General features: G+C 52.1%; 7 protein-coding genes across 15 annotated transcripts in view; 3 read left to right on the plus strand and 4 right to left on the minus strand.

Annotated features, from left to right (window-relative positions):
* nup188 (nucleoporin 188) overlaps positions 1–7820 on the minus strand; it is a 10314-nt gene extending 2494 nt beyond the window's left edge. Inside the window, exons 1-35 of the mRNA XM_085925495.1 lie at positions 7353–7820; positions 6978–7032; positions 6603–6676; positions 6450–6534; positions 6290–6370; positions 6162–6206; positions 5999–6091; positions 5810–5929; positions 5527–5738; positions 5332–5446; positions 5049–5249; positions 4905–4985; positions 4731–4823; positions 4523–4642; positions 4316–4442; positions 4071–4229; positions 3864–3990; positions 3705–3792; positions 3567–3643; positions 3366–3480; positions 3168–3288; positions 3016–3082; positions 2812–2937; positions 2491–2731; positions 2223–2429; positions 1980–2149; positions 1825–1894; positions 1679–1746; positions 1297–1495; positions 1133–1210; positions 960–1045; positions 748–893; positions 450–637; positions 177–377; positions 7–99 (exon numbers count right to left, since the gene is read on the minus strand). Of these exons, the coding sequence (XP_085781621.1) occupies positions 7–99; positions 177–377; positions 450–637; positions 748–893; positions 960–1045; positions 1133–1210; positions 1297–1495; positions 1679–1746; positions 1825–1894; positions 1980–2149; positions 2223–2429; positions 2491–2731; positions 2812–2937; positions 3016–3082; positions 3168–3288; positions 3366–3480; positions 3567–3643; positions 3705–3792; positions 3864–3990; positions 4071–4229; positions 4316–4442; positions 4523–4642; positions 4731–4823; positions 4905–4985; positions 5049–5249; positions 5332–5446; positions 5527–5738; positions 5810–5929; positions 5999–6091; positions 6162–6206; positions 6290–6370; positions 6450–6534; positions 6603–6676; positions 6978–7032; positions 7353–7381 (4158 nt within the window). The 5' untranslated portion in view covers positions 7382–7820. The remainder of the gene's footprint in view (positions 1–6; positions 100–176; positions 378–449; positions 638–747; positions 894–959; positions 1046–1132; positions 1211–1296; positions 1496–1678; positions 1747–1824; positions 1895–1979; positions 2150–2222; positions 2430–2490; positions 2732–2811; positions 2938–3015; positions 3083–3167; positions 3289–3365; positions 3481–3566; positions 3644–3704; positions 3793–3863; positions 3991–4070; positions 4230–4315; positions 4443–4522; positions 4643–4730; positions 4824–4904; positions 4986–5048; positions 5250–5331; positions 5447–5526; positions 5739–5809; positions 5930–5998; positions 6092–6161; positions 6207–6289; positions 6371–6449; positions 6535–6602; positions 6677–6977; positions 7033–7352) is intronic.
* dolk (dolichol kinase) lies at positions 7141–10744 on the plus strand. 2 transcript variants are annotated; one of them, XM_085925504.1, is made up of 2 exons: positions 7141–7902; positions 8236–10744. In XM_085925504.1, exon 2 carries the CDS (start codon positions 8388–8390, stop codon positions 9966–9968), a length of 1581 nt encoding a protein of 526 aa, XP_085781630.1. In that variant the 5' UTR covers positions 7141–7902; positions 8236–8387; the 3' UTR covers positions 9969–10744. The 2 variants fall into 2 exon arrangements, with proteins under 2 accessions (XP_085781630.1, XP_085781629.1); XM_085925503.1 differs by having other exon boundaries at positions 7142–7902; positions 8295–10744.
* On the minus strand, positions 10087–13406 carry phyhd1 (phytanoyl-CoA dioxygenase domain containing 1). Of its 2 annotated transcripts, XM_085925505.1 has the most exons (12): positions 13342–13406; positions 13110–13200; positions 12978–13025; positions 12501–12659; positions 12090–12165; positions 11911–12014; positions 11676–11738; positions 11579–11600; positions 11378–11506; positions 11187–11303; positions 10970–11096; positions 10089–10886 (listed from the first exon to the last, which is right to left on the minus strand). In XM_085925505.1, the coding sequence occupies exons 3-12, from the start codon at positions 13008–13010 to the stop codon at positions 10838–10840; spliced, it is 879 nt and encodes a 292-aa protein (XP_085781631.1). In that variant the 5' UTR covers positions 13011–13025; positions 13110–13200; positions 13342–13406; the 3' UTR covers positions 10089–10837. The 2 variants fall into 2 exon arrangements, with proteins under 2 accessions (XP_085781633.1, XP_085781631.1); XM_085925507.1 differs by lacking the exons at positions 13110–13200; positions 13342–13406 and having other exon boundaries at positions 10087–10886; positions 12482–12659; positions 12978–13030.
* Positions 13129–21483, minus strand: lrrc8aa (leucine rich repeat containing 8 VRAC subunit Aa). 4 transcript variants are annotated; one of them, XR_015067684.1, is made up of 5 exons: positions 17635–18355; positions 14690–16826; positions 14316–14614; positions 13342–13418; positions 13129–13200 (listed from the first exon to the last, which is right to left on the minus strand). XR_015067684.1 is itself a non-coding variant. In XM_085925502.1 (4 exons), the coding sequence occupies exons 2-3, from the start codon at positions 16814–16816 to the stop codon at positions 14339–14341; spliced, it is 2403 nt and encodes an 800-aa protein (XP_085781628.1). In that variant the 5' UTR covers positions 16817–16826; positions 17635–18355; the 3' UTR covers positions 13524–14158; positions 14316–14338. The 4 variants fall into 4 exon arrangements, 3 of the variants coding, with proteins under 3 accessions (XP_085781628.1, XP_085781627.1, XP_085781626.1); XM_085925502.1 differs by lacking the exons at positions 13129–13200; positions 13342–13418 and adding an exon at positions 13524–14158; XM_085925501.1 differs by lacking the exons at positions 13129–13200; positions 13342–13418; positions 17635–18355 and adding an exon at positions 18643–21483 and having other exon boundaries at positions 13524–14614.
* dnlz (DNL-type zinc finger) lies at positions 17888–19166 on the plus strand. Its single transcript, XM_085925510.1, has 3 exons — positions 17888–18353; positions 18410–18549; positions 18721–19166. Exons 1-3 carry the CDS (start codon positions 18096–18098, stop codon positions 18866–18868), a joined length of 546 nt encoding a protein of 181 aa, XP_085781636.1. The 5' UTR covers positions 17888–18095; the 3' UTR covers positions 18869–19166.
* On the plus strand, positions 19387–21670 carry uck1 (uridine-cytidine kinase 1). Of its 2 annotated transcripts, none has more exons than XM_085925509.1 (7): positions 19387–19660; positions 19905–20064; positions 20145–20238; positions 20353–20495; positions 20566–20660; positions 20736–20784; positions 20919–21670. In XM_085925509.1, exons 1-7 carry the CDS (start codon positions 19568–19570, stop codon positions 21125–21127), a joined length of 843 nt encoding a protein of 280 aa, XP_085781635.1. In that variant the 5' UTR covers positions 19387–19567; the 3' UTR covers positions 21128–21670. The 2 variants fall into 2 exon arrangements, with proteins under 2 accessions (XP_085781635.1, XP_085781634.1); XM_085925508.1 differs by having other exon boundaries at positions 19414–19660; positions 20142–20238.
* Positions 21648–27644, minus strand: part of rapgef1b (Rap guanine nucleotide exchange factor (GEF) 1b) — a 79705-nt gene continuing 73708 nt past the window's right edge. For 2 of the 3 annotated variants that reach the window (XM_085925498.1, XM_085925496.1), the window contains 14 exons: positions 26563–26655; positions 26045–26133; positions 25819–25915; positions 25356–25431; positions 25167–25255; positions 24983–25071; positions 24714–24899; positions 24552–24636; positions 24385–24479; positions 24227–24305; positions 24052–24153; positions 23893–23990; positions 23698–23826; positions 21648–23601 (listed from right to left, as the gene is read on the minus strand). In XM_085925498.1, coding sequence (XP_085781624.1) covers positions 23451–23601; positions 23698–23826; positions 23893–23990; positions 24052–24153; positions 24227–24305; positions 24385–24479; positions 24552–24636; positions 24714–24899; positions 24983–25071; positions 25167–25255; positions 25356–25431; positions 25819–25915; positions 26045–26133; positions 26563–26655 — 1458 coding nt within the window. In that variant the 3' untranslated portion in view covers positions 21648–23450. Of the gene's footprint in view, positions 23602–23697; positions 23827–23892; positions 23991–24051; positions 24154–24226; positions 24306–24384; positions 24480–24551; positions 24637–24713; positions 24900–24982; positions 25072–25166; positions 25256–25355; positions 25432–25818; positions 25916–26044; positions 26134–26562; positions 26656–26946; positions 27094–27644 lie in introns of all 3 variants that reach the window. The other variant, XM_085925499.1, reaches the window with a different exon arrangement.

Consider the following 27644-nt stretch of genomic DNA (forward strand, 5'->3'; position numbering starts at 1 on the left):
TGCTACCTGGGACGCTCCGTTGGTGGAGACTTCATAGACGCTGAGGAGGGGAAGACATATCGTTTGGATGACTCCTGCTCCGGCCACAGCTGCCGCCCCCTGGTGGAGGGAGGAACAAAAGCTTGAGACTCGAAGGCATTTGTGGCGGCGGGCGACGCGCGCTCGCGGTGGGTGACCTGCGGCGTGCGCGCCAGCGTGAGCAGCAGGTGTAAGGCGGCCTCGGTGAAGTAGAGGTTCTGCTTGGAGCGCAGACTGAGCTCCATGGCGCTCAGCACGGACGGCAGCACGGGGACCTTCCTCATCACGGCCACCCAATGCTCACCGTCCTCGTCGCTGCGGCACAGCTCTTTGGCCAGGTGCAGCGCCAACACGCTCACCTGAAGGAGCAAAAGAGCGCCGGAAGTCCGCTTTTGTCCGGAAGAACAAAGGGCCGAGGCGGGCGGACTCACCCCGTCCCTCTGGTCCTTGTGGGCTCCGCGGGGAAAGTCGGTCTCCATGTTGTCGTCGTCGTCGACGTCCTCCGGAGGCTCGGCCGAGCGCCGCGCCTGACGGGTGCTGTCCCTCAGCGACGAGGCTTCGTCTTTCACCGTCTCGCAAACGCACAACAGCAGCTGGGGCAGCTGCGACACCTCGCCGCCTGGGACACATTTTCGCATCATCCGCCTGTTGCATACTGGTGACACCTTTGACTGGGTCTCCAAACGTGGCTTTTTAAAATGTCGACTCAAAAAGGCCGGACATACATACCGTTGAGTCCTTGAATCTGCAGCACGGAGATGAGCGCCGACAGGATTTTGGCTTTGGTCCTGTCCATCATCTGCTGGTCGGCTTGCAGGACGCACTCCAGCATGAGCGAGAGCGGCGGCAGGATGTCGGGAGCGCTCGCCACCACGCTGGGAAGGAGGAACCAGAAGAAATCAGCTCTCTCTTCATTTTCTTTTTGTCCTGGTCTTTGGTACCTTCTCCAGTGCTTGAGGAGAATGAGGAGCAGCGTGGCCGTCATGGAGCCCAGGCGGAGGCACGCCATTGACAAGGGTCTGGTCAGCTGAGGGACAAAAAAGGCAGGGTCACCCCACAGCAGTGGGGGGGAAGAGAGCGACGGACGAGGACAGCCGCTCCGCCGGCGACTTACGGCGGCCTTGGTGGCATCCAGCACGTCCATGAAAAGCTTCAGTTTCGTCTGGTTGTCCGTCAGCTGCATCACGTCAGACTGAGAAAAAAAAAAAAAAAAAAAAAAAAAAAAGATGAAATGGCAATATGGAGCACACGAGGTTTAAAAATGGCGACGGCGCTCACGTGACTGGTGGCGAGGATGAGCAGCATCCGCCAGGCCAGCATCAGCATGTGCGTCTGCTCGGGGAAGTAGCACACGCCCTGGTCCTCCATGGCCGCCACGTGGCACACCAGCGACTTGACGTACTGGGACCAGTACTCGTAACGCCGCGCGTTGGCCAACCTTCGCAGGGCGTCCTTCAGAGGCTGCTCCAGAGAGCCGCTGTTCAAGTGAAGAGAGGAGCTTCATTGGCTTGGCTCATATGCTGAATTATCTATTTCCATTATTATCGACGCATGTATTATTATTATTTTTATTTTTTTTTCAGTTTTACATCTATCCCGGAGTCTAATAATGACACGAGCCTAGAAAATTCTATTTTCAGATTTGAGAGAGACAACTTACCTATGTACGTAAAAGACCTCCAAGCCGACGATTTTCATGACAAAGGCGCACGTTTCCAGAACGCAAGGCTGAAGGGAATGAATGAATGAATGAGTCCGCGTGTTTAGGTTCCATATTTCTTTTGGTGAGCATTTGAAAGGGCATACCTCGGTGGTGTCTGAAGGCGGCGCCAGCGTTCCAAAGAGCGGCATGGTTAAATTCTCCCAAAACCTTTCTCTGTGTTTGGAGGGGGAAACAAAGTCAAGTGATGGAGGCAAGCTACAATTGGTCAATGTTGCTCGAGGCGGTGGCGACTTTGTACTTGGTGCGCAGGACAGAGATGGCGCTGTCCCGCCGGTCCTGCCACAGCGCCAGCAGGAAGGCCAGAGCGGCGCGGTGCAGCAGCGGGGGGCACCAGTACTTGCCCTGCTGCTTGGAGTCAATCAGGTCCAGCACCACGTGCAGGCAGCTCCACTCGCCCAGCGAGAACTCCTAAGGGGACGCAAACGGGTGACTAAATTGGCGGCAATCACGCGAGGTCGTCCGGAGCGGCGAAGGACCGAACCTTGGAGCCCTCGTTGCCGTCTTTCACCTCCAGGTTGAGGAAGAGTTCGATGAGGCCCGGCTGCGTTTCCACGGCGACCGTCAGGAACTCCAAGATCATCACCTTGATCCGCATGTCCTCCGTCTTGCTCTGCAGACGCGTGAGGAAGGCGTCGCGGATGGCGGCCGCGTCGCTGCCCAGGCAGGCGTAGACGGACATGGGGGCCACCTGGCGGGCCCAGAGGCCATCGTCAGGCATGATAACTCAACAAACAAATAGATCCACTTACGGTGGCGAGGCGCTTGAGGAGCTGGATGGCCAGCCTGGGCAGCGCCGGGTCGTGTTTGTGGTAGATGTACTTGGCGAGCACCACCACCAGGTTGTTGCCGTGACCGCCGTGCTGCGTCAGGGCCTGCTCCAGGGGCGACGCCACGTCGGAGGGCGGCTTGAGGCGGATGGCGTTGTTGCTGACCGAGAAGGCCAGCTTGACCATCTGGATCAGCACCTGACCCGGGCCCTCGGAGCCGCAGCTGCGCAAAGGCCGCGAGGTGAGTCGGTGACTATCGCGGGCGGGAGGACACAAAAACGGCGCCGAGGAGTTGGCGTGGACCTGCTGGGCTGAGCGGCCAGAACCACGTCGATCTTGTCCACACCCACTCCCATGATGTTGACCACCGCCTGACCGGCCTCGGTGTTGGCCAGGCTGTAGATGCACAGCGACTGCAGGGTGGGTATGCTGTAGTCACAAGAAAAGGAGAGAATGGAATTGCCCTTTCAAAATGCCTCCCGACAACATCTCGACTTGATGCCCTACCTGCCCTGGTCCCCGTCCTCTGGACTCAGATTGAGGATGGCGTGGATGAGCTCCAAAATGAGACAGCCTGAGGAAACACTGCGAGTTGACTTTCCACAGAAAACCGGGAGGAGGGGGACAAAATGATAAAAGCGCCATTCGCGGCACCTCACCAATCCTCTCTCGGACACCGTAGGCGTTGTAGCGCCACTTGTGGTAGGTGGGCAGCATCTCCTTCAGCACCAGCAGCACGCAGGGGATGAGTCCTTTGTTCTGAGTGCTGCCCAGCTGACCCTGAAGGCGACGCGACGGCAGTCTTACAGACGGCGGCGCTCGCTTACGTGCATCGGACCACGACGGGCGCGGCTCACCTTGACCAGGGTGGTGACCAACTTGAGGAAGGCCATAGTCACGGCGTACTCCCCTCTGGGCTGCTCGATCTGGACCAGCAGGTTGCCGTAGTTACCCGCTTTCATGCCCTCCGCGCTGGAGGGGAACAAGACGGTGAGAAATTCCAGAGCGGTCCCGCCTGCCTGCGGCTCGCCTTGAAATACGGGGAAACGGGACGCCACCTGACACACTGGGCCATGCTGTTCACGGGGTGGGAGGAGAACGGGAGGAAACCCGTACGCTGCAGGCTGGACCACACCTGAAAGGACAAGGAGCAGGTGAGGAGCGTGCGGGGACGAGTGGCGGCGAGGCGTCAGCACCTTGCCGGGCATCCTGGCGGCCAACACCGACAAGCAGTTGACGCAGGAGGCGATCACGTCCACCGGAGGGTTGATGACTGACGTTAACCTGACACAAGACACGTGAGCTTTACTTCTTTGAAAGACACAAATTGCATTCTTTTGGGGAAAGAGTTTTACCTCTGCAGCAGCATGTAGATGCGCGACGTGAGGGGCAGCAGGCAGTCCGACACCGTCCAGTCGGTGCTGATGATCTTGTGCACCAGGTCCAAGATGGGCTTGACGCGGGCGCAGTGCGCCATGACGTCTGCACACGGAAGGAAGGAAGGAAGGAATGAGCTGAGCCGAGAGCGGGGAACCTTCCGGGACTGAAGAGACATAGCGTACCTGCGGTGGAGACCACGTGGAGCAGCATCTCCACCTCGCACGTGAACAGCGTCCAAGAGCTGTACGGAAAGTCCCAGCGCACCACGTAACCTTGCTCGCCGCCAAGCATCACCTGGCCCAGAATGCCTTGTGGCATCCACAGGTTGGTCTGGCCCGTGCCTGCGTACGAAGACTAAATCCTGTTAGAGCGTTTTACCTTTCCACGCGGGAAAATAAATAAATAAATCGGATTCAAACGAACAAACCGAGCGGGTAGAGAAGTTTAGGAGTCTGTCTCTTCCACAGTGTCTCGTCCTCCTTGGCGATGATGTCGTTGGGCTTGTGCTTGTACGCTTGCGTGTAGAAGGACATCTTATCCAAAAAGTTGTACACCTGCCACACACACACACCAAGGAACAGAATAAAATATTCCAACATTGATTGACTTTTCCTTTCCTTTCATGGCAATTTACCTTCTTGACAGTGGACTTGTTAGACAAGAGCGCAGTGAGGAGCTGGAGAAGAGGCGCGATCTTGTGAGGGAACATCCCCACGGCGCTGTCAAGAATCATTCCCAAGCCCATGTTGGGTTTCTGTTACGGGATTCCAAAGAAAATAGGCAAAGATGAAAACAATCGTTCCTTCCTGCGAGATTCTTTGGCGACGCAAACGGGCGCCCACCATTTCCCAGATGACCTCGGCCAGGCTGGGCGCGGAGAGGACCTCGCAGGCGGCGTCGATCAGGTGGGGGCTCTGTGACCCGCCGGTGCCAGTCTGTCAAAAGTAGAAAAGCATGTGTATTTTAGGATTACGAAAGAATCATCTGGCTCAATTGCGTGAAGCTAGCTAACATACCTGCAGGCTTTCTTCTTCAAAAGACGTGATGACAAAGGACAAAAGGCCGTAGACGCACATTTTGGCTGTGCTGGCTGTGCACTGCGGCAGAGATTTCAAATCAAGACTACTTGAATGCAGCCAGCAGACATCCGAGGTGCTTACATTGTTCCCGGAAACTCCCAGGCCTTTCAGCATGGCGGCGAGGTACTTGAAGACCTCCAGCTGCAAGGCCACGTTGCCGATCCTCCGTACCACGGGGTTGGACTCGTCGGGTCTGAGAGTATGCCGTAGCAGGACCCAGGCCAGCAGTACCGGCCCGTGGTGGGGGATGTCCCCAAAGGTCAACAACAGCTGGTCCATCTCCTGACAGGGCCGAACAGATGTTCCGTGAAATCCAATTTTTTTTTAAACAGCTGCAGCGCTATTTTTCCGCCATTGGTCAAACCTTGACAATGTCGGGAACACTGGAGAACTGATGTTGCTCTGTGCAGTCCTCCAGGGCGCACTTGTGAAGGAAGTCCACATCCATGCCCTCCACCAGGATGAGAGAGCTCAAGTAGCTGCATTGCACCAAAACAAGACATCAACATGAGCCGCGCATCGTCATTTCATTTGATACATCCATTTCTTGTGTTCTGACCCGATGCGATTGACCAGCGCGTCCATGCTCCGCTCCACCAGGTGCCTGTTGGTCTGTCGCAGGCCGAAGCCCTGCTCCTTGAACATCTTGGTGAAGGTCAGCAAGTCAGACGGGCTCATCTCGAAGTAGGCGTAGTACAAGAAGATGATCTCCAGCAGCAGCGACTGCTCGCGCAAGCACTGCAGGAACCAGCGCGACACCTGCCGCTCTGTCTGAGGGAGGGTAAAAAAAAAAACTTTAGCGCGCCATCTTTTCAACTCGGCTCCATTCGGCGGATCGTCACCATGAGGTTCCCGTGGGTTTCCCACGTGGGCGCCTCGGCTTTGAAGAGGCTTTGGAACTGCGTCTGGTAGCTGCTCACCAGGTCCTTCTCTAGCTTGTTGACGGAGTTGGAATACTCGCTCTTGCCAAGGAGAAGATAAGCCACGTCACAAAACCAAACAAGGATGAGAGTTTGTGTGTATCTTCTAACCCTGTAGGGGTGACGCTCGTCTTGGAAGTATGTCAGCAACAGGAGGACGCAGCATAGAAGACACATGCGCTCCTCGTAGTAATAGTCTGCTACCTGTGGACGCGCACACAGTCGATTTGAACAAAGTGTTCTTTTTTGAAAGCAGGAGCACATATCTACAGACCTTGAGCAGCAACGCTTGACTTTGCCGCTCATCCTTTAGCACAACCTGCGCACACACAAACGAAATGTGTAAACATCACTCGAGTCGCGTTTATTTAAGAGAGGCCACGACGTGCAGCGAGGGCTCGCCTTTAAAGAATCCCGAGTTCCTCTGTAGTCCTCCTGCAGGTAACACTGTAGCAGCTGCACACACTGCAGCTCATCCAGGCCCTGCCATCACACGGCACCAGTGGCGTTCAAACAAACTGACAAACAAATGGCACGTCGAGCGCTTCGAACCACATCTTACCAGGAGCTTACTCAGCCTAAGGCCAAAATCCTTCAGCGGCTGCGCGACATCTTTCTTCTCCTTTACTTTGCTGGCCGAGGAAGAGCTAGACGGGTACAATCACAGTCACTTTCTTTCCTTCCATGTTTGAGATCATACGTCTACAAAGTATACCTGGGTGGCTTGTAGTAGCTCAGGCCTTGATGCAGTCGCTCCCAGTGTGTTTCCAGCTCGGATTCTATCTGAGCCTTCAGAGAACATTGGGTTGATTCATCTTTTTATGTCAAGAAAACGGCTAGATTTGTACTTAGCATAAAATCAATGATAAATTCAGTTAGCCCATGAATAGAGTTTGGCATTATAGAAACAGACTTTCAGTACTTTGGTTGACTATTTGGGGGTCTGAATTCATGCTAGTTGTTTTATGGGTATGTAACAGTCAATGTAAAGATATCTCCTATCAGCTATATCAATAAACAGCCAAATCCATCCAACACACGCATTCAATTGGCCACTTCGACTAGGAATGACAACAAATAAAACTCATACTGGCTCTCTCAGCGCAGAACGTCCCAGCAGAATGGTCCATAACTCTCGGCAGCTCCTACGGGAAAGAAACAAGGCCAATAAACTACGAGTACATTCGGTGGTGACGAGTGAAAGCATTAAAAGGCGGAAATGCCGCAAGCTTGGCTAGCCTTGACAGACTGACTCCACGCCGCCAAACGGTTCAAATGTTAGCACTGTTGCTAAGCTAAGTTAGCGTGACGCTAAGAGCCGACGGTTGACGGGGAAATATGCCACAAAAAGGCGGTCTGTTGAGGGAAAAACTGCACCACGAAGGTCGCTTTGTAAGTTTTTTCGTCAATTTACACAGCGCATATCGGCCAAACGAAAAAAGTTAGCTAAGTTTGCGGCTCATACCTGAGACTCATCGTGGAGTCCGCCATCATCGATACTGCGCTATGATTGGCTGGTAGGCTTTGACGTCACAACAACGGACTTCTTTGTAGTTATATTCGTCAAGATGCAGTACTCGATTGCCATCTTGTGGATGACAATATAACAACGCCACACGGGAACCTATGGAAGTTGTATGCAATAAATGATCGTCAGTATGACTTAACGGCTTGTTTAAAAAAATAATTCTAACAGCAATAGAGTTCGGGGCTGTCCTCGAGCAGTTACCGCCGTCATCTTGTTGACAGTGAAATAATAAAATCCTACCAATTATGATGTACATGTAGTTAATATATTAACCGTAATACTATTATCTACTCAATGAAAAATGACAGCAAATTAAAATTGTATTTAGAATAATCAAATCAATCAAATGAAGCGATGGAAAGTGGGGCTACCACGTGACCCGGCTATCGAAACATGGCGGCCTCCTACTGGCTGGGAGACGAACGTTCTGTGACAAAGGGAAGACACCCTTCCATTCGCCTCGTCCGTATGACAACACAATAACGCAGTAAGTATCATGATAATTCCGTCTCTCTGTGCATCCTCGGTGGTTATGACGACTATTATTTGCAGTGTTTCGTTGAGGATAACGCAGTGTTGTGTCGCTAGCCTGCAGCATCTCTGCAAGCCTCAGAGCAGAAATCAAGAAAGATCATGTGCTTGCCATTACTAACAACGATGGGCTTCAAAGTCTAACTAGCAGGGACTAAAGATTATTGTGCAATGAAAGCGTGTGTGGGTGGAAATGGGAGTGTGAAGGTTCACCTGGGTGGGTGAGAAGCAGTGGTGAGCGCTCAGTGACAGCAAGGCCTTCTCACCTGGCCTACGTTTACCTTCGCAGTTCGATGCAATTGGATTCAGTCCCAATAGTCCCTCAACTTCCAAATCAACTGTTTTTAGACTGAGCCGTGGGCCAAATGAAGAAGTGACAGACTGCGGCCTTTGTTGATCGATCGCCCGTCCGTCCGTCCATCCGTCTATCCGTCGGCAGCCATGACGGCGCACGTCAACCCGGTTCTGGTGGAGTCGGCCGTGGTGTCGGCGGTGGTTCTTTGCGTCCACGCCGCGCTGTGGAACCAGCACTCGTGGTGCGCCGTGGCCCTGCTCATCCAGGCCTTCTACGTGCAGCACAAGTGGGACCGCCTGCTGAAGTCGGGCGGCGCCGTTTTCCAGTTCCGCCCCGCAGCCAACAGCGGCATCGTCCCGGCCTCCATGGTGATGCCGCTCCTGGGTCTGGTGCTGCGGGCCAAATGCGCGTCGGCGGGCAGCGTCCACTTGGAGCGCTTCACCATGGTGGTGACGGTGAGCGGCATGGTCCTGGCGCTCTTCCTGTCTCTGATCGCGCTCGGCATCACCAGACCGGTGCCCGTCAACACCTGCGTGGTGGCCGGCCTCTCGGCCAGCGCCATTTTGTACACCGCCAAGCAGACCCTGACGGTGTCGGAAGTGATCGAAGTTCTGGAGGTGCTGCTGATCTTCGTGTACCTCAGCCTCATCGTGCTGTACCTGCTGCCGCGCTGCTTCACGCCCGGCGAGGCGCTCCTGGTGGTGGGCGGCGTCAGCCTGGTGGTCAACCAGCTCATCAAGCGCTCGCTGAACTGGGCCGAGGCCAAGGGGGCCGACCCGGTCCACTACCTGCTGCCCGTGCTGGTGGTGGGCTCGCTGCTGCTGGGCGTGGTCTTTGCGCTGCTCTTCTGCTTCATGGAGTCGGAGACGTGGGTGTCGTCGCTCTTCTTCCACACCATGACGGCCGTGCTGGGCCTGGGCATCCTCATGCCGTGGCTCTCGCTCTTCATCGGGCGCCATCCCATCATGTGGTTGTGGGACTTTGTCACCTTCAACCGGTGCCGCCTGGGGCTCTTGGCGTACTGGGCGGCGCTGTGCTTGGCCGCCACCGGCGTGGTACTGCACCAGAACTACCAGCGCCGCGCCGGCTCCAAGAAGCACCAGGCCTCCACGGTGGTGCGCAAGTACTTCCACGTCATCGTGGTGGCCACCTTCGTCCCGGGGCTCCTCTACGACCGCCAGCTGCTGCACGTGGCGTCGGCGGGCTGCCTGGCCGTCTTCCTTTTCCTGGAGTACGTGCGCTACTTCCGGATTAAGCCGCTGGGCCGCCCTCTTCGCCAGATGCTCACCTTGTTCCTGGACGAACGTGACTCGGGCCCGCTTATCCTCACCCACATCTACCTCCTGCTGGGCATGGCGCTGCCCATCTGGATCTTCCCGGGGGCCTGCGCGCCCAAGGGGACGCTCCCCGGGGCCGGCGGCTTGGTGCCCTACGCCGGCGTGCTGGCGGTGGGCATCGGCGACACGGCGGCGTCGGTGTTGGGAAGCGCCGTGGGCGAGATCCGCTGGCCGGGCACCAAGAAGACGGCGGAGGGCACGGCCACGTCCGTCTTGGCCCAGATCGTGGGCGTGGCCGTGCTGCTCATTTTCGACGTGGGAGTCAACCTCAACGGCGCCTACTCGTGGATCCTGAGCTCGGTGGCGCTGGTGGCCATGCTGGAAGCGTACACCTCGCAGATCGACAACCTGCTGCTGCCGCTCTACCTGCTCATCCTGCTGGCGCTCTGACAAGAGCGGCGGGGCGGGCGAGGGACTTTGCCGCAAAAGACGCAGATGGCAAGCAAGGCTGTTGACGTGCCTACAAAAAGCCTTGGAAAACATTTGCTGGCATCAACTACTCAAAGTTTAGGGGTATGACGCTTTGCCTTGAAATTTCACAATGAAACGAAATGATGAAATGAAACATGAGGGATAGTTTGAACCTTGATTCTAAAAGGTACATGGATGCAAGGTTCGCCAAATATTACAGATGAACTAATTGGCCAATTATTCATGAGCTTCATTGTGAAATTTCAGCCAATTTACCAAACAAAGCTTGTGAGTAGTGAACCACGTTCTGGTATCAAAGCCTTAAAGGGCAAAATGATGACGGTAGATGCTGTTTTTTCAGCTTTCGTGGGGACCCTGTTCAGTATTTATGATTTCAAATTCCACACCACCCCAAATGAATGTTTAAGCTAAGTTTAATGCTAAGATATGAGCCTTTCCTTATATTTTTAATCTTGCATGTGAAAGAAAAAAGAAAAAAAAACCTTAGCCCCAGTTAATCACTATGTGATGTTTCCTCATAATCCACTTTTTGCACCTTTCATGTTTCCTTTTCAATGAATTCTTTTCTGAAAGCACTTTTTCTCTGTTAAGCAATCACGACTGAATATTTCCTCCAAACGCGACATTTTTATTTCATCGTGTCATTTTGCTTTGAATCTATTTCCATTCGTACGAAAGTATCGAAATTAAATTATTTGTACAAACGTCCTGTCACGATCATTAAAGTACGTGCACAAATATCAGCTGTGTTGCTCGTTCGTTCATTTTTTTTCCTTCCCTAATGAATGCTTTTAATAATAATTGGGAACAAACCGTCATCCGCGACCTCATTTGGCGTAGAGGGGTGGGAAAGGAAGTTCTTCGGTGGGCTGCAGCCTGAAAAAAAGAAAATGGCAGCAATGTTAAAAGTCTTTTTTTGTTTTGTTTTTTGTCATCATCTTTGTGTTTGAAAGGCTGACCAGTTGTCTGGACTCCAGCGGGTTTGGTGGGCCTCCATGAGATGGAAGGTGAAGACGTGGCGCGAGTCCTCGGACACGTTCTCAGCGCTGCGGTGCACCACTTGGCCGTGGATCAGCACCACGCCACCTACACGTGGTTTACTGCGCGTTAATGACTAGCAAAAGTCGACACACCCACTTGAAATGCCAGCGAAACAGAAAAAAAGTTTCAATGAACCTTTTTTAACTTCTACCGGGATAAACTTGTCAGCGTGGTAATCCCGCTCCGTGCCGATGAAGTCCGTCAGGGGGAAGGTGCCCGGCGGCGTCCTCACCATCCGACGAGTCACGGCGCCTGCCCGGGTGGAAGGCGAAGAATTGGATGGCGCGGGCGGACGGGCGGGCGTGCCTAATAAGGTGTCCGCTTACTGTTGTGCGAGGCCGGCAGGAACCACAGGCAGCCGTTGTTGACGGTGGCGTCTTCTAGGGCTACCCACAGGCCCATCACCCTCCCCAGGGGCTCCGTGTACAAGAAGGTGGCATCCTGGTGTGGCAACACTAGGGGGCGCACCAGAAAATATTCAATGACATCAAAAGATCAGATCGAGCCTTGTACTTTTCTTGACCCACCTTCTCCGCCAATCCCGGGTTGCTGGAAGGGCGAAAATCAAATGACAAACGTGTCAGTACTTTTCATTAATATTGTTTGCATGTTGTGCAGGCTGACCTTGAAGATGTACATGCTCTGCAGAATGACGGGATGAACCAGGCCAAGCTTCCTGGCGATTCCCTGAGAGGAAGGACGACAGCATGAGCGCACAAGACATTCACAAATGGAACAGACGCTTTCCCCATTTTTGTGGGAGCATTTGAGGATGATTTGTCAAAGGATTTCTGCAGCGTGTGTTTGAGCCTTTCACTTGCAAAGAAAATAAAAGGTGCTGCGTGGTGAACTTGCTCACCTGGACTTTGTCTGAATAGGTGACTTTTTTGTACAAAGGTTCATGAGCATGCAGCGCGTGTCCCACTTTATTGAGTGATCGATGCTTAGGCACCGCAAACTCTCCTGCGGGTGGAAAATAAAACACATAAAAGTCACTTCACTGAAGATGATGAGGAGCCAATAAATACGCCAACTGACCTTTGTCGTCAAAAACTCCCTTCTCGAAGAAAAAACGGATCTTATCTCCGCTGGTGATGAAATAGTCGGCGTTACCCTGCGGATCAAAAGCTGATTGACTACATCAATCGCATTAATCATTAGGATTGTGACAAACAAATTCTGCCTAGCAACAAGTAATGCAAAAAAAACAAAGGACAATGTTTGGATGTTTTTTCCTTTTGCTGAATGATTTAATTAAGAAACTCAAAAGTAGTCTTTATGGCCACCTTTCTCTAACCTTCCAGATTGGGTGTGCTCAATTAAGAAGGTCACATACCTGCATCTGCAGTGTGACATCAAGGAAGGCATGTGACAGAAACCCGCCGAGTTGGATCAACACAGTAACTAAGTACATGTACTTGACTACTTGCCAGCACCGAAGCCGCTGACCTGCTCTCTGAGCTGCTCCTGCTGGTAGGTGGAGAAGGTGGTCCGGCAGTGCGCCGGCACATCCATGGCGTCCACCATCTCCGACATCCTTTGACGCAGCTCGTCGCACTCGCCGGGCGTCAGGAACCCGTCCAGAACCACGTAGCCGTCCTCAAAGTACTACCAAACACACACTTGATGAAGATTCCTTTGGAGTCGTTTCTAAACTTCCACCTCAAAAGGATTGAATTCCTGTTCTGTGGTTATCATCACACTGAACTGGTACAAAACATGTTTTTGTATTCTAATCAATTGAATGTGCAGCTCGGTCCTTTGCATAACTCAAGAAGAAATTATTGGCAGTACTCGCAGCTTTCATTCGCAACGCTGATTGGCTGGCTGCGCATGCAAACTACTTATGTCATCAAACTCAAGAAAGAATACACGACACGGTATCGCTCTCAAATGATGCTGGCTGCTGCTAAATGCATTTCTTACCTTTTGCACATCTCGGTCACTTAGGAAGTCCATGTTGCCTTCACGACTCTGAAAAACAAAAAGTAGGCACGTCTGAGGGGAGGAAGAGCCATAAACGCTTCTGCTGATTGGTTGGCCGGGAACGTGACATACCTAATACGCCATCACGCCTGGATAAACCGGGATCTTCTTTCAGCGCATGAGCGAGCGTCTCACTTGTCTAGCGCCCTCTAGCGGCTATTTCCTTGAGTTACAAATCAGCGTTATACGCTACAAGTTCAGTGGTACAGTAAGACAAAGTGAAAAGCAACCAGTCAAGGCTGCCGTGTTGAATTCAACAATGTTTAAACTCAATGATTTAAAAAGAAATTAACAGCAAGCTTACCTGCTTGGCTTCCGGTGTCACAGGTGTTTTCACAATGTGGCAACTTGAAAGCGGCTCTGGATCTTCCCCAATCTTAGCTGATCATGTGTGCAGAGAAACTCAGTGTGTGGGCAGTTATACAGTATATCTTTTTTTTTTTTTTTGCCGTCAACTATTGTACAAACACACCAAGTAAACCCTAATTGTGTCAAAACATTTAATATTAGAATCAAAATACAAAACAATCAGACAAGTGTAAGAATGTATTCTGTAATTGAGTAAACATTTAGTGTGCAGCTTAAGTTTTGTTTTTTAAGGAACAGAAATTAAGGCCATGTTAGCAACATGTTAAGCCACGTGAAGCGGTTCAAAGCAGTGGACGTGAGCAGCTAAAAATGTCCATTTAGCTTGTAAAAGCTAAAAACGAGAAGCCTCCGCATCCACAAAGTATTGAGGCGGCCATTTTGGTGTAGCGTCGGAATGTGTAGTGAGGGTTAATGACGCCCCATAGTTGCGCTCACAATACATTTCCATACAATGGGAACAATCACCAGAAAAGCAATACTTTGGCCCGTACGTTGCAGCAGCCAATAGAGAGAAAGCAACAACGCGACCTTTGTCTGCATTTTGCCAGGCCACACTTTTTACACCTACCCGTTAAAAATCATCGCTTAATATATATACGCCTACGGCAGTAAACGGGCAGATTCCATTTGGCAAATATAAACGTCCAGCACTTTCTGATTAGCCAAGTGAACTTTGGAGTCCGCTCCAATCTGTAATGTTTCCGAAGGAGTTGAGTGATTCTATTCAAGCAGTTCCTTCCGGATGTCCCATTCTGGTCCATTGGCAGTGCAAAAAGGAAGAAAATTAATTAAAAAAAAGCGGGCCTTGCCACAGAGCCCAGGTGGCACGCCCGCCCGCCACAGGCGCTTCTGATTGACTTTTGAGGCCCAAAGGAACATTTAAGGCTTCTGGGGATACATTCCACTTACCTCGCCGAGGCAATCAAAACGAGTCAGGCTTTTTCCTTGTCTGCGCTCAGCAGCTGCTCCTTGACCTCGGGCGGCAGCGTGTTGAACAGCTTCTCCTCCACCACCAGGCCGCCGCGCGGCAGCAGCCGACACTCGCCCAGTTCGGGCGGCAGGCTCTCCAGGTTGTTGCCCCGCAGCTCCAGCTGGATCAGGCCGGCAAGCTCGCCCACGCACGCCGGCAGCGTCTCCAGGCAGTTGTTGGCCAGCTGCAGCACGCGCAGCTTCCTGCACTGGAACAATTCCATGGGCAGCGCCTCGATCTGGGGGAGGAAGGCGTACGTACGGCTTCAGAACGTGCAGCGAACCTGGCTTCATCCGCACGGTGAGCTTCTTACTCGGTTTTCTGTGACGGCAAAGTGCTGCAGGTTCTGAAGCAAGCCCACGTCGGCCGGGATGGCGGTCAGGTTGTTGTGACTCAAGTCCAGGAAGCGCAACTTGTGGCAGAAGAAGAGCTGGCCGGGCAGCTTCTCGATCTTGTTCCTGTTGAGGTAGAGCTTCTCCAGGCTGTTGAGGGTGCCGATCTGAATGGGGATGTAGGCGATCTGGTTGTACCAGAGCTTCAGGCACACCAGGCGGCGCAGGTGCTGGAAGCTGATGATCTCCTCGATGGTTTTCAGGTTGTTGTCCTTCAGGTTGATCTCTTGCAGGTTGTGCAGGCTGAAGATGGAGTGCGGGATGCGCTCCAGGTCGCAGTGCACCAGCTCCAGTTCACTCAGGTTGACCATCTTGTTCATGCTGTTGAGCACCATGAGCTTGGTGCCCTCGTTGTTGATGGAAAGCTTCAGGAGGTGCGCGCTCAGGTCGGTCACCACCTGCGGCAGCTTGTACAGGTTGCTCTTCAGCCGCAGCACCTTGAGCCTCTTCAGCTCCCGCAGCCCGTCCAGCGCCACGTAGCGGTTGTTGTCGGCGCTCAGGTTGCCCGTCAGGTGCAGCTCGCTGAGGTTCTTGAGGCTGTAGATCCACAGCGGGATCTCCTTGACGTCGGTGAACTTGATGTGCAGGGACTTGAGCTTCTCCCGCAGGAAGGTCAGGGCGGCCGACTCGATTTTGGCCGGCGTGTGGTAGAGCCGCAGCTCGCGCAAGTTGGACAGCTTGGCCACGATGGGCGGGATGGTGACGTCGGGGATGAACTCCAGCTTGAGGCTCTCCAGCTCGGGCAGGTCAAAGACGGTCTCGGGGATGCCGCTCAGCATGCAGAGGTGCAGCTCCAACTTCTCCTGGTAGTTCTTGGAGACGTGCTGCCGCAGCTTGTCCTGCGTCCACTCGTTGTTGAGGTTGAGCTGCCGCAGCTTGTTCTCGCTCACCTCCGACAAGAAGACGGCAAAGCGCTTGGAGTAGAGCGGGTCGTACTGGTCCAGCATGTGCAGCATGAAGGCAAAGTCGTTCTTCAGGTCGGGGATGTCGCTGTAGCTGCCCTCCTCGCGGATGGCCTCGAAGGAGTAGCGCTTGAGCGTGCGCCGCAGCATCCAGCACAGCGTGTACATGGCGATCAGGCCGTACACCAGCACCAGGCTGATGTAGAAGGACGCCAGGATTTGGAAGAGGGTCGCCAGCGGGTGGGCGCAGTAGAAGGTGCCGAAGCCCGTCAGCTTCTCCGTCTCCACCGTGCACATGACGCCGAAGCGGATGTAGCAAACGTAGTAGCTGGCGTAGCTGATGATCAACAAAAACATGATGACTTTGATGACAGTCTGACGCACGTACAGACGGTGGATGACGTCGCCTTCTTCCACGTGGATCCTGAACTTCTTCACCTTCTCAAAAAGAGCCTTGGCCTGTTCCCCTTCCTTCTTGTCCAGAACGCCCGTTTCCGATCGCTCCACGATGCCCTGTTCGATTTTGCTCCTCGTTCTCTGGAGCATGGGCACGCTGGCCTCCACGTCCTTGCTGACGGCCAGCGGGTGGTACAGGGTCCTTTTGTCGGTCGAGCCGTTGGCCTTCCCCAAAGGCTTGGAGTCCCTCTCCTCCACCACCGTCTCCGACAGCGCCCTGGTAGTCCACGGCGAGTCGAAGCACTTGAGCAGGATGGAGACAAAGTGCTCCAGCTTGGAGCTGGTGCGCGGGAACTTGAACCAGAAGTTGCTGCAGGCCAGGAAGATGAGCGTGTGGAGCAGCACCAGGTAGGGGAAGTACTTGGCGAACCAGTGCAGCTTGCTCTCGTAGCACACGGCGTCGATGTAGCTGTACTGGTGGCGGTCCAGGTCGTTCTGAATGCCGCGGGGTTCCCCCGGCCGCGGGGCCGACGGGCCGCCGGCGGGCGCCGCCTCGCACGAGTCGTTGGCCACCCACTTGCACGGCAGGCAGATCATCTTGTCCTGCGTGATCTGCAGCGTGCCGCCGAACACGGCGATCATCAACATGACCACCGAGATGTAGTCGTTGAAGACGTCCCACCACGGCTTCAGGATGCGGTACGCCGGCTGGGTGTCGGCGAAGTAGCGCAGCTCTGTGATGGGGATCATGACGGCTCACCTGCGGGGGGGGGATGCAAGCGACACGAGCGGCCCGTTAGCCTCCGAGCGCACGGCAAGTGCCTTTCGTGCATCAATGGGCTCGTCCCGCCCTCGTCGCCGCTCTGATACTGCCTCCAAAGGCAGAGAGTTAGCGTCTCAACTGTCCCCGTCGGTTCGTGACGAGGCAGGAGAGGCGTCGGTTCAAATTTCTGTCTAGGTCATCTATATCAAACCGCAAAACTCAGCTACTTCCCCTTCTGAAAAGAATCTTGAACATGTTGGCATTCTTCAGAGCTCAAAGTAAAAGCATAATCCAATACTCAATTGTTGATTCAATGTGGGAGATTATTGGGGGGGGGGGGGGGGTGGGGGGGGGGGGAACTAGGTCAAACTCGTCTTTTTTTTAACAAGATGGTGACGTCACAATCCCATGTGATGCCATTCAAAGCACGGGGGTTCTTTCTTCAAATACTAATTGCAAATCTACATTTCTACAGCAGGTGGTGTCAGTGGGTTATAGATAGCAAATTGCCAATGAACTGACTTTTTCAAAGTTGTGGACATCCATGAAAGCCGTCTAGCCGCCGATTTTCTGGGCATTCCATTTAAGGCGTATATTTATGATGCTAGTTGTCCTCACTAGCAAAACAGCGAGTCAGCTTAATGACGTCCAAGTAGGCCGAACGCAGTGCCATTGACACGTTAGGACAAATCAAAGACCTGCAATGCAATAATAATAAAAAAAAAAAAAGCTGCCCGCCCCTTCAAAGCTCTTCACTTCTGGGAGGTCAAAACAACAACTAATACAACAACAATAAACAACTCACCACTTTTAAGGAAGCTGCTGTTTCTCAGCTCTCCCACACGCCAGGGAAACATTTCTCAAGCCCGAGGCCGGCCGAATGACATCGGTTCGGTTGACCCGGGTGGACAGCCAGATTGGGGAAAACGAAAGGCTGCTAATTCCGGAAAACTCGCTTCCAAGATCGCCGTTGATTGGTCAGTTAGCGCGCGCATGCCGGAAATAGCCTATTTCCCGGTCTCTGTTTTCCAAATAAAAGCACATTACAGCTGAAAACAAAAACAACAGCAACGTCGGTTCCTTTCGCTCAAACAACGCTTAGATTATTTTACACAATATAGTATTGAGACGTTACAAACATTTATAGAACTAATGTTTGAATAAAGATGAAAACACGACGCTCCAGTGAAATGAAAGCTCGTAGCATGACCGTGACGTCACAAACATGCGACTACTAAGCGGCTGCAAACGTAAACAACCTAACTCATGGCGTTTCACGGCTGTCTAGCTCGTTTATGTTCCAAATCGACGATGGGTTTCGTTCAGGGTTTGCAATGTCGTTTATCGGTTTGTCGACTTTACCCCCACTGCTACCCTGCGTTAGGACCGATTTCTAATTTGGACCGGTGCAATGGTCGTCTTCAGGCATATACGGAAAGAGTCCAGCCTCGTTGGAGAAGCTTTTCGAGCGAGGCCGTTGGGAAAATCCAGTCAACACATTACCACCTGGTCTACACATGCAAGGTACTTTGCTTTGTCCATGTTCGGTGATGAACTTAATGCAAATTGAAACTTCGCAGGTATGCTCCGCCAGATCCACGCAAAAGATCTCCAAGCAAGCGTATCACAAAGGTGTCGTTATTGTGACATGTTCGGGATGCAAGAATCACCACATTATTGCCGACAACTTGGGCTGGTTCACCGATTTGGAAGGGAAGAGGTTGGTCGATTTGTAAGATTAGCTCATTGTACACATTTTAGTTATCAATTCCCAACACAACATCCTAAAAGTTGAACTTGAAAGGTGACTCACCCAATGGCAGTAATGCTTAGATGGTCAACAGATGTGCAAATTGTCCATCTTGAGTGAGTTTGACGTTAACGTTTTTAGGAACATTGAGGAGATCTTGGCTGCCAAAGGAGAGACAGTGAGGAGGCTGGGAGGAACGGATGCTCTCCAAGTCGTTCTGACAGAGTCCAGCCAGGAGAAATGTCCTCAACCGGAAACTGCAAACAAGGACTCGGACAAAGATACATGAATGTGTGAATCATCGGTTTCTACAGTGGTTGTCATTGTTTGGATGGCAGATGAGCTTGTTGTCTATTTGAGTCCATTCAAGCCTTTGTTGAAGTCAACATGTATGATGTGATGGAGGTAGCTGGAGAAAACCCACACAAGCACAGGAGGGAATAATTTGCCAACTCCAGGTTGGGACCCAGAACATACTGTTAAGCACTGGACCTCCATGCTGCTCAGGAACATTTTGTTTGCGGTTTAACAGGAAAGCAAAAATAAAATCAAATGGTGAACCCAAAACAGTCACTGGAATGCATTTTAATTTACATTGGCATATGGTTTAAATGCATCATTCAAGTTCTGATGTATTCGGTTTTGAACAGAAAATAGCAAATTTGAAGTTTTCCATGTGACGTAGGTCACTTGATCTCGTCACGTCACGCGAGAACGCAACCTGCTTGTTGGTTAGCTGTAGTACTGATGTGCATTCCAGTTCTTTTAAGTGAACTGAATCTTTAGAATGGGTTCACTCAAAAGATATGTTCAACAAATCGTCCCCTACTTTCTGATAGGCTGGTTGAGCTGTGACGCCACTCGTTCACTGAAAAGATTCTTTTGAACAAATCGTTCACTCACGAGCCAACACTACTGTGTAGCCTCAACAGCGGGCTAGCGCGTCAACTCTTTCGTTTTGCCCCCTTCGCGTTCCGTTCGGACTGCGATGGAGGTCCTCGCAGCCGGAGGGGAGGCCGAGGAGAGGCCGCATCATCGGCCGTTTCTCATCGGTGTCAGCGGGGGAACCGCCAGCGGCAAGGTTTGTTCCAACCAATTAGCTCTCGTGGTTATTAGCGTTAGCCGAGCTAGCATTGCCTCTCACGACAGTTGGTCCGCGCACATAACAATAACAACAAATCGAAACTAAATATGTCGAACATACATACAAAAAAATCATCAACATAGTTTACAAGTGGTTAACACATCTGCCTCAGGATCAGCCTTCCTATTTAGTGTCTCTTCTTGTTCCTTTGAAAATGTTTCTTTCTGCGGTGGCGTGCCAGTCGACGGTGTGTGCCAAGATCATGGAGCTGCTGGGCCAGTACAAGGTGGACCACCACCAGAGGAAGGTGGCCATCATCAGCCAGGACTGCTTCTATCGCGTGCTCACTGCCGAGCAGAAGGCCAAAGCTCTCAAGGGACAGTACAACTTTGACCACCCAGGTAGATTGTGGTCACCATGTGTCAAAGCAGTCGATATTGAATTATTGGACTTTGCATCTCTCGCTTGGGTCTCACAGAAGCCTTCGACAACGAGCTGATGTACAAAACTCTGAAGGACATCGTGGAGGGCAGAGTGGTTCAAGTCCCCACATACGACTTTGTCACCCATTCCAGGTGAGGAGATACTTCTTTCAAAAGAAAAAAGGTCCGGGAAGAGGAGGCCATTATTTGAGGACACAAGCGTGAAGGAGGGAGGTGCCAACAGGTTTTTGCTTCCTCTGCGTTCAGGTTGGACGAGAGGATCACGGTTTACCCGGCAGACGTGGTACTCCTGGAAGGCATCCTGGTCTTCTACGCGCAGAAAGTGCGAGACATGTTCCACATGAAGCTCTTCGTGGACACCGACTCGGACGTGCGGCTGTCTCGCAGAGGTACGGGGCCGCGCTTTGGATTTCTTTGGCCGTTCCTCGCCGAGCTGAACGTTTTTCTTCACTTCGTCAGTGCTACGGGACATGACCCGAGGCCGGGACCTGGAGCAGATCCTGTCGCAGTACACCACCTTTGTCAAGCCCGCCTTTGAGGAGTTCTGCCTGCCTGTAAGCATTTGATCCAACAGGTTCCTCCCTTCTCTTCTTGAAGGCTGTTTTCTCCCTCTCCTTGCTTTGTTTCAGACCAAGAAGTACGTGGACGTGATCATTCCCAGAGGAGTTGACAACATGGGTGAGGTTCATTTCTCTTTTGAATTTGCAAAAGAACCCTGTGAGGCATTGGAGAGCTAACTCCTGAGCACTCATTTGGATCAATCTAATAACACACAGCATCTCCAGCTTACCTTTTGTCCGTGTGCCTTCCAGTGGCCATCAACCTGATCGTGCAGCACATCCAGGACATCCTCAACGGCGACATCTGCAAATGGCAGCGGGGGCCCCTCAACGGTCAGGGCCACGGGCAAGGCCGCCCCTTGAAGCGGGCCATGGCGGGCGAGTGCCACCTGCAGAGCGCCACCGGCGCCAACCCGCCTGGAAAGCGGGCCCTGCTGGAGCCCAGCACTCGGCCACACTAGCGGCCGGCCGGCCAGCATCATTTCCAGAGACCTTTATCTGATTTTGGAATTTGCTGTTACACACGCAAACTTGTATTCGGTAACACTCAACCGGGAAATTTCAAAAATGTTCCAAAGTGGAGACTTTCAATGAGAATTTGGGGGAAATGTTTCGAATGTAAATATCAACATCTAGTTTTATGCGAAACAGAGATCCACTTTGTGCTGCTTTTCCCTGCTGTGGCCACTAGGCGGCAGTAGAACACAGGTGGTGTCCAGATGACTAAAATGCTAAACAGAGTTGCTTTCTTCCCATTGAAAGTTTCCAACTTTCAAAACATTGCAAGCATACGTACGGTCTTGTTGTTAGACTAATAAGCTGATTTAAGAATTTCTTTTGCACTGATTGTGACCCATCTTGTTAATATATTTCAAGTTTTAACCCAGTGAGAGATGTTTGTTTATCCACTGGAGATTATTCAATGCCTTAAACATGTTACAGGAATGTTTTTTGTGTGTGAATAATATATGACGACGATGATAAAGTGTTCATGTATAGAAACAGCTGTTTTGTTTTTATTGAGGGCACAGTGTGACGCATTGCTTCTGACTGCTCTCCCAAAGAAAAGAAAATCATTTACACATTGGAATGACAGATGAGCTCACCCCCATCCCGAACATGACGTGATTGTTTTTTTTTTTTTTTTACATACGACCACAGCACACCATGACGTAACAGATCACAGCATCTTGAGTCATTTCTCTTTCTCCTTGTTTTTTCGTGCGTACGGCACTTGAAGGAGAGACGTCCGAGTTCTCCCGGTACGCGCAAACGTCCTTTTCAAGAACAAAAGGAGCGGCGTGTGTATAAAATACATTTTCATGACCACGCGTGATTCTTCCACAAGCTAACGAGCAAACCTTCCCCTCGGCAGCAGGGGGCGCTGCTGCTTTGAGGGGAGCGGCGTGCTGGACTTGAGGCGACCAACTCGACGACACGTGATAAACACACCTACATCAATATATATACACACACTACTTCCAAAAAGGAAGAGACTCTGCTTTGGATGCAATCTTCTCACATTTTTGCGAGTAGTGCGTGTATATCGTCGCTGTTGGGCGGATGCCCTGCCATGACCGAATATGGTCAATTTCAATTTTTCAGACCATGACACGATTGGTCTTTCTCCGCAACTTTTATTTTACACGTTGCCCAATAAAACTAGAGAGCAAATTTGTATATGTGAACGCTTCTTTGTTCTACAAGAGCTGGGCAGCATTATGTTGCCTCAAGATCCGAAATCTGGATTTTTTATTTTTTTTAAGACAATAACGACGCAAAATAGGTTATATACATTTGAGTAAACCGGTTCTGTATAAAAAAAAAAAAAATACTGCAATGACTCAGTCATCTTTCATTTCATCAAAGTTTGGCATGATAATGTAATCGCTTTTGAGAAGTCAGGAGTAATTGCAGACTTTGTTACGGACGGAGCGGAATATATATATTTTTTGATTTTAGCACGTGAACAATTGTTTGTACACGATTTTGGTGGTGCTGTGGTGTGTTGATGTCTGATAGCGGTAGAACTTGAACAATATGGCGTTAAAGTGAAACTCAAGGTAAAAAAGGTCTTTGCATCGCGTTGAGGGAATGAATCGGAATTGGGCAGATCCCAACATCCGTCTGCCATTTTGTCCGACACGGCCCTCCGCCATCCGTCAACCCAAATCCACATCCGAGCGCCCTCGGGCTCGCATCGCCGACGTCACGCGAGCAAACCTAGAAAACCGGTGAGCCGTGGTGAGCCGTGGTGAGCCGTGGCGATGCGTTCGAGCCCGAGGGGCGCGTGGACATCAATGTCGGTGGCTAGCAGGGGGCACTGTAGGGCAAAATGACAACCCCCTGAGACCGACCGATGCATCGAGTTCCCCTTGAAGTAACTGGTGATTTTCCAGATGCCAGGATTTTGCCCCACAGCGACGACATAGAAGAATACAAAAATGTTGAAAAAGTTGAAAGCGTAATGGCCCTTCTCACCTCGCTGTCTGTCACACGCTCGGCCGGCCGGCCGTCTCCACTTGACTTTGGTTTTCCCGCCGTCGTGTGTCCGCTCGCTCCCAGTTAGTAAGAAGTCTCCGAGCCTGGTACGGCTCCTTGTAAACCTCGCTCGCGCTTCCGATAATCGCTCTCCTGCAACGAATCTCCCGTTAGCTCCCGCCAAAATTCAAAGCGTCCATTTGGCGGGTCTATTAAAGTGGGGTTAGTGTCATTGAAGCACAGTTGGAGGTCAAGTCTTTTGTTTTTTGCGGTGCTGGGGGGGGGGGAGGGCCGCCGCGGCGCTTAAGTCTTCTCGTCCCGCTCCGTCTTGCGCCGGACGATGTTCCGCGGCTTGATCTTCAGCGACAGCTCCCACAGCGCCTCCTCGGCCAGGTGGTCGCTGAAGTCGTTGAAGAAGGAGACGATGTCGTCGTTGCGTTTCAGCTCGTAGTGCCTGCAAACAAAATATGAAATGTGTTTTTTTTTTACAATTTTACGGGCAAGTCGGATATTGGCGGCCATTGTTTGCAAATAGCGGTTGGTTACGCACACTTGCTGGAAGCGGCGCATGCTGTCCAAGATGTTGAATTGCTGCCATCGCTTGGAGAAGTTGACTTTGCCGTCGATGAGGTCTGGGTTGCCCAGGTGGACGAAGGTCAGGTCCTGCAAGATCAGACCCCTGCAGAAAAAGAAAAAAAAAAGTTTTAAACGCCAATTGAGGTGACAAGCCACGCGCTGCACTTACAAGTACGGGATGCAGGGAGGCTCCACTTCAGCCAGAGCGGCCCGGTACGCCCTGAAGGACGACGAGCTGTCTATCAACGTGCAATATTCTTCCAGTCCCTGATGGAAAGATTGAAAACAAGTGATCAAATATTATTTTTTATTCATGATAACGACTCACCTCCGACGTCTGCTTCTGCCACTCCAATCTTCGGATGGGGGCGGAGTCCAGGGCGGAGAGGATGGCCAGGTACGAGTTGAAGTTGTTCAACTTTCTTAAGTGCTGTCAAAGGAAAGGATCATGAAACTGACGGACTGAAAAGTTGGATTTTCTCCGAGGCCGTGCGAGGAGCCACCTTCATGATCTTGATGAACTTGAGCAGCAGCTTCTCTCGGTCCTGGGCTTTTTCTTGTTGAATGATTAATGAGCGCACCCTGGTGGACGCAGACGGTTAAAACAGGAAGCGGGCGATGGGAGCTTGCTGCCACTTCTTTTTTTTTTTTTTTAACTCACCAGTAGCTCATGTTGTTAAAGTGCTCTGTGAACTGCGTCAAGTTGGGACTCTTCTCTTCGTTTTGCTCTTTGGCCCAAAGCAGCACCTCGGGAATCTGACGCAGACAAAAAGGTTGTCAATGACAGACCAAAGGGTTACTCGACTGCAGAGGCACGAGCTGCCCTACCTCAATTTTGTAGAAGAGCTCGGCGTCGAGAAGCGTGAGCTGGTCGGCGATCTCGTGACTGCGGAAATCGTGCAGCGTTCCGGGCCTGGCGGGACGAAGTCGACACGGCCGTTTAGAACAGCGTTTCGGATGCCCGCCGAAGGTCGGCTCCGTCGGACGTACCTGGCCGAGACGCCGCGGGCGGCCAGCGGCTTGAGCGAGTTGGTGTAGCGCAGCAGCTTCTTCTGCTCCACCTTGTCCAGGATGTTCTTGCGCAGGACGCGGGCCAGGCTGAGCTCCCCGTTGCAGACCAGCGTGAAGACCAGGTCCATCAGCTGCTTGAGGATGTCCTCCGTCAGCTCCACCAGACTGTGAGCGCAAAGCCGGCCAGCCGGCCGGCGTCAGGGTAGCGCTCGTCTCATTTGATCCTTTTCGGAGGCGCAAAGACTCACCAGAGCTCGTCCACCACGCGCACCAACACAAAGAAAGTGTTCTTGCTGACTCGCTTCTTGAACGTGTCTGGACTGTGGCAAAAACTTGTATATGTGCTTGGTGGTCAAGGAACATCAGAACGTATGCTGACAGATTTTTTGGAGCACACTTGGAGCCCACGCAAAGGTGGCAAAGAGTGAGAGGATATCTGTAGTGTAGCTTCTTAATGAGGTCCTCGGGGGTTATAAACGTCCTATATGTGGTCAAAAAGGCTTCACAGTACAAAACCAGATCTGGGAGGGAGAGGGGAGGGAGGGGAGGGGTGAGTCACGGAGCGAGTGAGCGAGCGAGCGAGCGCCAACAACACGACAACCTGTGAGGATCGGTCTTTACCTTTGCGGTCCGTCTCTGTGGCGTGGACTAATAAAATGTCTCCCGATCCAGCGCGCACATCCGGCCCGTCGTCTTTCTGGGAGAGAAGAGATGTCATTTCGATTTCGAGCCAAGTGGGTGGGGGCTACATTAAGACAAAAGCAGTGCTTGGCCACCATCTTGTAGCTGAGGATTCACAAAAGTAGGGCTTTACTGACATGGGTGAGTTTTATTTGTACAAAAGGAGTGCTTTGCCAGCGTCTGAAACTTATTTTTATACCCATCAAAACAATTTAAAGACAGTATTAGTTATTATGATCGTTTTCATAAACTAGAATAACCTTCTCACTGACTCACAGTGCCCTTTGCTCCCCACAGAACTAAGGGGACAAAATCAAACTGGCGTTTCAGTGGGATGCGTTTCCGTTGCAGACTGGTGGCTAAAAACAGAAAAAAAAAAAAAAAAAGCTTTCGGTCATCTTACTTCCTGTTTTAGTGTTATCCTGCTCATGATCTCCTTGTGATCGATGAGCGACAGCTCGTCCACGTTCTCCTCGCTTTCCTCTGCTGACTCCTGCCTCCTGAAAAACAAAACATGTCATCATCATCATTCACTTTGTCTCAAACCTGTAATCATTTACCACTGGAAAGTATTGAGCGGACATTATGACGTTGACTTCATTTCTTTTCCAAGACAAAAAACGCCTTACCTTTCCAGTTTCACGGCCTCTTTGCTATTGGAGGAAGGCGTCGGAGGGGAGGCGGGGTCTTGGAGCACGCCGTCGGCCGTGACCGTTTCCTGATTGGAAGGCAAACGGATGCTCAAACTCGGGTGTTTGAAAGCTTTGCGGAAACACCGCGCACGCTGCAGAGCCGACACGGCGAGCGAGGCAAACCGCCACCACCGCCGTTTGCCCTTTGCCCGACCACAAACACCCACCACAGCACGACATGCTACAGTACACGCCGTAGCCCAAACGTCAAAAGGGAATGAGGACAACCACGCACAGTGCACCCACATGCACAAGCATTTGACAAGGAGATGGGGACAAAGTGGACACGGGAGGTGTTAGCTTGGAGGCTAGCGACATTAGCGGCAAAGGCGGAAAAGCAGAGCGGCCTCGGAGGAAAGCCGGTCCCGGTCCGTGAGCAAGCCATGCTCGGCGCGCTTTGGCTTTGCATCCCCAAGAGGTCGGCACCTGGTGGCGACCTCGCCGCTACTACTTACTCTGAGGGAGAGAGGCAGCTCGCCATTGGCCCGGCTGGACGAGTACAAGTTGACGTACTCGCCCTCCCCACCCTCGTCATTTGCGCTCTCGCTCTACGGGAAGGGGGAAAAAAACCGAGACGTGAGGCAGCGTGAAAGGGCTGTGAGGGGGGGGCGGGGCGGGTTCTGGCTCAGCATCACGACCAGCAGGTGCCACGAGAGTTCATGCAGTCGGAAGACATGCCCCCTTGAGAGACTGTGTTAGATGACCACGAGCAAGATTCCAGCGGGATAACCGGTCATCGCTTTTTTTTTTTTTTTTTTTCCCCTGCCCTCCTTTTACTTTCACGTAAGAATCGAACAAGCCCGTCCCGCCCGTTTAATGTCCACAACAACGCGTTCGACATCCGTGCTCACCGCCTGGAGCGAGTCACAGGGGAACGACTCGGAGGGAGGACGGGCCGCCGAGGCGGACGGGGAGCCAGCGGGCCCGGCTCCTCCCCCCCTGCCGTCGGGAACGGCGGCGCTGGTCAAGGCGGCCTGGTCCACGCTCTGCGGCCAGGCGGGTCGCCGGAAAGCGCGGAAGCATGAAAAGAGCAAAAGGAAGAGGAGAAGCAAGAAGAAAACAAAAGAGCCAAAAGATCAGGTCGCTTTAAGGAGGAAACAGAAGACAGCGCGACAGGCGGAGGAACGGCCTCGACCCGGACGAGAACGCAAACGTATCGCACGGCAATGACGACGTACAAGACAGACAAACATCTCCTCAAGCTGCAGCTCAGCTATTCAAGTTGAAACTTGCAATTTGCCAGTGTCGTCAGCAGGGGGTGCTGCGGGCTTTAACGGCTTTGTGTGTGTTGGCAAAGGTCAACTGCAATTTGACGATCCCAATGATTACGGACAGAGGCTTATGTTTTGGTGCTTTTGACGAAGGCGTGTCTTAACCATCTGGCAGAAAAGTCACGCTGTGCCTTTAAGAACAAATGTGCGCGCGCGCTCAAAACTAAAATGAGGTCCGTCTACTCGCACAAGCGCAAACATGTTGCACATTCCAGCTGTGTTTCAACACATACCAGCACGCGCGCACACAGGCGTGCAGAATTATT

This window comes from Syngnathus leptorhynchus, chromosome 12, assembly GCF_054491065.1.
Source record: "Syngnathus leptorhynchus isolate UIUO chromosome 12, UIUO_Slep, whole genome shotgun sequence".
In the NCBI taxonomy this organism is placed as follows: domain Eukaryota; kingdom Metazoa; phylum Chordata; class Actinopteri; order Syngnathiformes; family Syngnathidae; genus Syngnathus; species Syngnathus leptorhynchus.